Raw genomic sequence first — 3,376 nt, 5'->3', positions numbered from 1 at the left:
CCCCCCAAAGGTCATGCCGTTCTCCACGGCCTGCTCCACCCCCCTGGCCAACTTTGAGGCCGGGCTCAACTACAAGGACGTCGCAGACCCCGCAGTCATGGTGCGCCGCGATGACGGCGATGTCACCGGCGATGATGTCACCGGTGACGCGCCGCCGGCCGGCAGATATGCATGGCGCTCGGATTCCGTTGTCTGCAACGTCCATGGCTTCGCCCCCGCGGCCCCTCACGAGGGCCAACGCTTTGCAAACCAGATGGCTTTCCTAAACCCCTTCCCTCCCCTCCCTGGCATCCCCCCCCCCACAATCCCCCGCGCCGCCAGGTGTCATTCCCGCTGAAGGATGACGCTGACGGCGCGGCCCTGGTGGCGTGGACGACCACCCCGTGGACCCTGCCCTCCAACCTGGCGCTGTGCGTGCACCCGGACTTCACTTACGTAAAGGTGAGGTGGCGGCGGCATGCTGCAACTGGGTTGTCAGCACGTGGGAGTGTGCTTTGGACGTGTTGTGTTTGTCAAGGGGGCGGGGTCAATCGGACTCGGGCAGCTAGACTTCACAAGCGTTGAAGGTGAGGTGGCGGCGGCGCAGAATTGGTTTATAGCACGTGGGATTGTGTTACGGAGGCATTTTGTTCGGCAAGGTGAGGGGCGGTGGTCGCCCGGGGTTGGTGGCGTCCCGGGGTTGGTTTGTCGCACGCGGGGACGTGTTTTGGTGGTGTTGTTCTTGTCGGGGGAGTGGGGGGGGGTGACTTGTGCACCCTGACTTCTCCCGCGTCAAGGTGAGCGGTGGCGGCATGCTGGAATGGTCGAGAGCCCGTGTCATTGTGCTTGGGAGAATGTGCAGATTTTAGGGCATCGTTTTGAGGTCGAGCGCGTGCGCTCTCGCTCTCACACACACTCACACGCGCGCACACACACACACTCGCATACACACACACACACACACACACACACACACACACACACACACACACACACACACACACATACACACACACACCAACTCCAACACACACACTCGCTAGCTGTGCACTTTCGCGCTCACAACTGTCACGACTTCACAACCAATATCACAGGTCCGCAACCCCGCCACTGGTGCGGTCTTCATCGTGGCCGAGTCACGCCTGGAGGCCCTGCCCGGCGCCGTCCCCAAAGGCAAGAAGGGCGCCGCCGCCGCCAACAACAACAGCAACGGCGGCGGCGGCGGCGGCGGCGGCGGAAAGAAGAAAGGGAAGGGCAGCAGCGGCAACGTGGCAGCCGCGGCGGCGGCCCCGGCGGACGGCGGGGCCGCCCCGGCGGCCGGCGAGGCAGCGGCGGGCGGGGAGAAGCCCGCGGCGGCCGAGGCGGCCGGTGGGGATAAGAAGGGTGCTGGCGCCGGCGGGGGCGGCTTTGAGGTCATCGCGAAGCTGCAGGGGTCCGAGCTGGTGGGTGGTCTGATGCGCCTGGCTGTTTCATCGCACTCTCGGTATCGAGAAAAGGGTGCACGTGCAAGCCTGGGTGCTGGATGAGGATTTTGTGAGGCTTGACAGGGGCTGTGTTCAACGGCACGGTCTGGGGCCGCAGTGAGCCGCGCGGCAGCGGGGCCGAGGGGTTGTCGCGGCCCCTCTTTGACGGGCGGGGCTGCCGCTGGCAGGCGTGTCTAGATTCCTGCACCGGGGCAGCAGGGCGCCGGGGATGTTCCTCCCACCCATGCAGCCAAGCGCACCACAAGCCGCCCACCTCCTCCCCTCCCCCCAACCATGTCACCCCGCACCATGCAACCGCGCCATGTGTCATCCCTGTGTGACGTAACCCGGCGTCACCCCTGGCCCCCACCTCACACGTCATCCGCCCCCAGGTCGGCCTGCGGTACGAGCCCCTCTTCCCGTACTTTGCTGACCTGGCGGCATCGGGCGCATTCAAGGTGGTGTCTGACGGATACGTGACGGATGACAGCGGTACGGGCGTCGTGCACCAGGTGGGGAGCTTTTCGACTGTCTTGTATCGTCTATGTGTTGTGTGTGTGTGTGTGTGTGTGTGTGTGTGTGTGTGTGTGTGTGTGTGTGTGTGTGTGTGTGTCGCGCCCCATTAGTTCGCGCATCACAAGAGGCTCCCACACAATTCAGGGATTATGTGGTCATTTCTCATCTGAGGTCACGTGTCCTGCTCATACCCTTGCGTACTTCCGCCTTGTGCACACACACGCACACACGCACGTGCGCGCGCACACCACACACACACACACACACACACACTTACACCTGGCTCCCGCCTTCACCAAGCACTATCAGTGAATGTCCTCGAACCTTAAGCCCTGACCCTCAACCCGGATCCTTCAAACCCCCCAGGCCCCCGCGTTTGGTGAGGATGACTACCGGGTCTGCCTGGCCCACGGCGTTATTGAGAAGGGCGAGGGCCTGCCCTGCCCAGTCGACCTCAGCGGCCGCTTCACGGAGGAAGTCCCAGACTTCGCCGGCAAGTGAGTTGATTTCAGGGGTTCAGGGTTGTCAGGCCCGCGTGCCCGGCAGGCCAGCCCGCGCTGCTGGGCTGCTGGCGTTCAGGCCCCTTTTTCTCAACGAAACCGTTTGTTCGCCGCTTCTCTCCTGAACCCTCATGCAACCTCTCCTTCTCCGAAACAAACATCAAATTGTGACACATCACGTCAGGCCCAAGAAGGAGGCCATATCACCAACCTCTCAAAACCTTCTGAAACCTGCCCCTCTGCCCCAATAAGCGTCAAACTATCTGCGTCACGCAAAGGATGCCGACACGGGCATCATCACCCACAACCTCCCGTACCCTGCCACCTCTCCACACACCCACAAATCCACAAATTTATCCACCCCGCAGGCACGTGAAGGAGGCGGACAAGGCCATCATCGCGGCCATCAAGGAGCGCGGCCGCCTGGTGGACGTGGGCAGCCTGGTGCACTCCTACCCCTTCTGCTGGCGCAGCGACACGCCCCTCATATACAGGGCCGTACCCTCCTGGTTCGTCGCGGTGAGCGGGATAAACGTTTGACCCGGTCAACGTCGAAAAGCGCGTGGGGTCGACCCCCGGAATCCGCCTTTTGGGGAGGGGGCGGTGAGCGCGCTGCAGCATCCGAGGCGGAGCGGCGAAAAGACGACCCCTGGCCCCAAGACGATGATAGGGAGGGGGCCACCAGGGAGGAATACATGCACAATGCAGTCCTCGACAGCGGACGTACTGTGCCTTTTCCAAGCTACCCTAATGCCATGTCGCATCACCGAAAGGGAAGGATGTCGCAAAACCGCGCCGCCAAGACCGGACACCTCTAGCCAGGAACGCACCCTTCCCACCCACCCACCCCTTCCGCCAGACACCCTTCCTCCCTCCCCCCGCGCCCCCGCACACACACACACACACACACACACACAC

The 3,376-nt window shown here is 63.1% G+C and overlaps 1 protein-coding gene across 1 annotated transcript; it reads left to right on the top strand.

The window, feature by feature from the left end:
- Nucleotides 1-13: 13 nt before the first annotated feature.
- On the top strand, nt 14-2,998 carry MNEG_15388 (isoleucyl-tRNA synthetase; the record flags this gene model as incomplete). Its single annotated transcript, XM_014036141.1, has 6 exons — nt 14-100; nt 322-441; nt 1,074-1,421; nt 1,835-1,954; nt 2,325-2,455; nt 2,827-2,998. 6 exons carry the CDS (start codon nt 14-16, stop codon nt 2,996-2,998), a joined length of 978 nt encoding a protein of 325 aa, XP_013891595.1.
- Between the last annotated feature and the right edge of the window lie 378 nt (nt 2,999-3,376).

The sequence above is a fragment of the Monoraphidium neglectum genome (genome assembly GCF_000611645.1).
Source record: "Monoraphidium neglectum strain SAG 48.87 unplaced genomic scaffold scaffold05281, whole genome shotgun sequence".
Taxonomy (NCBI): Eukaryota; Viridiplantae; Chlorophyta; class Chlorophyceae; order Sphaeropleales; family Selenastraceae; genus Monoraphidium; species Monoraphidium neglectum.
The sequence above is the reverse complement of the archived record's forward strand: the minus strand, read 5'-3'. Positions and strand labels throughout refer to the sequence as shown.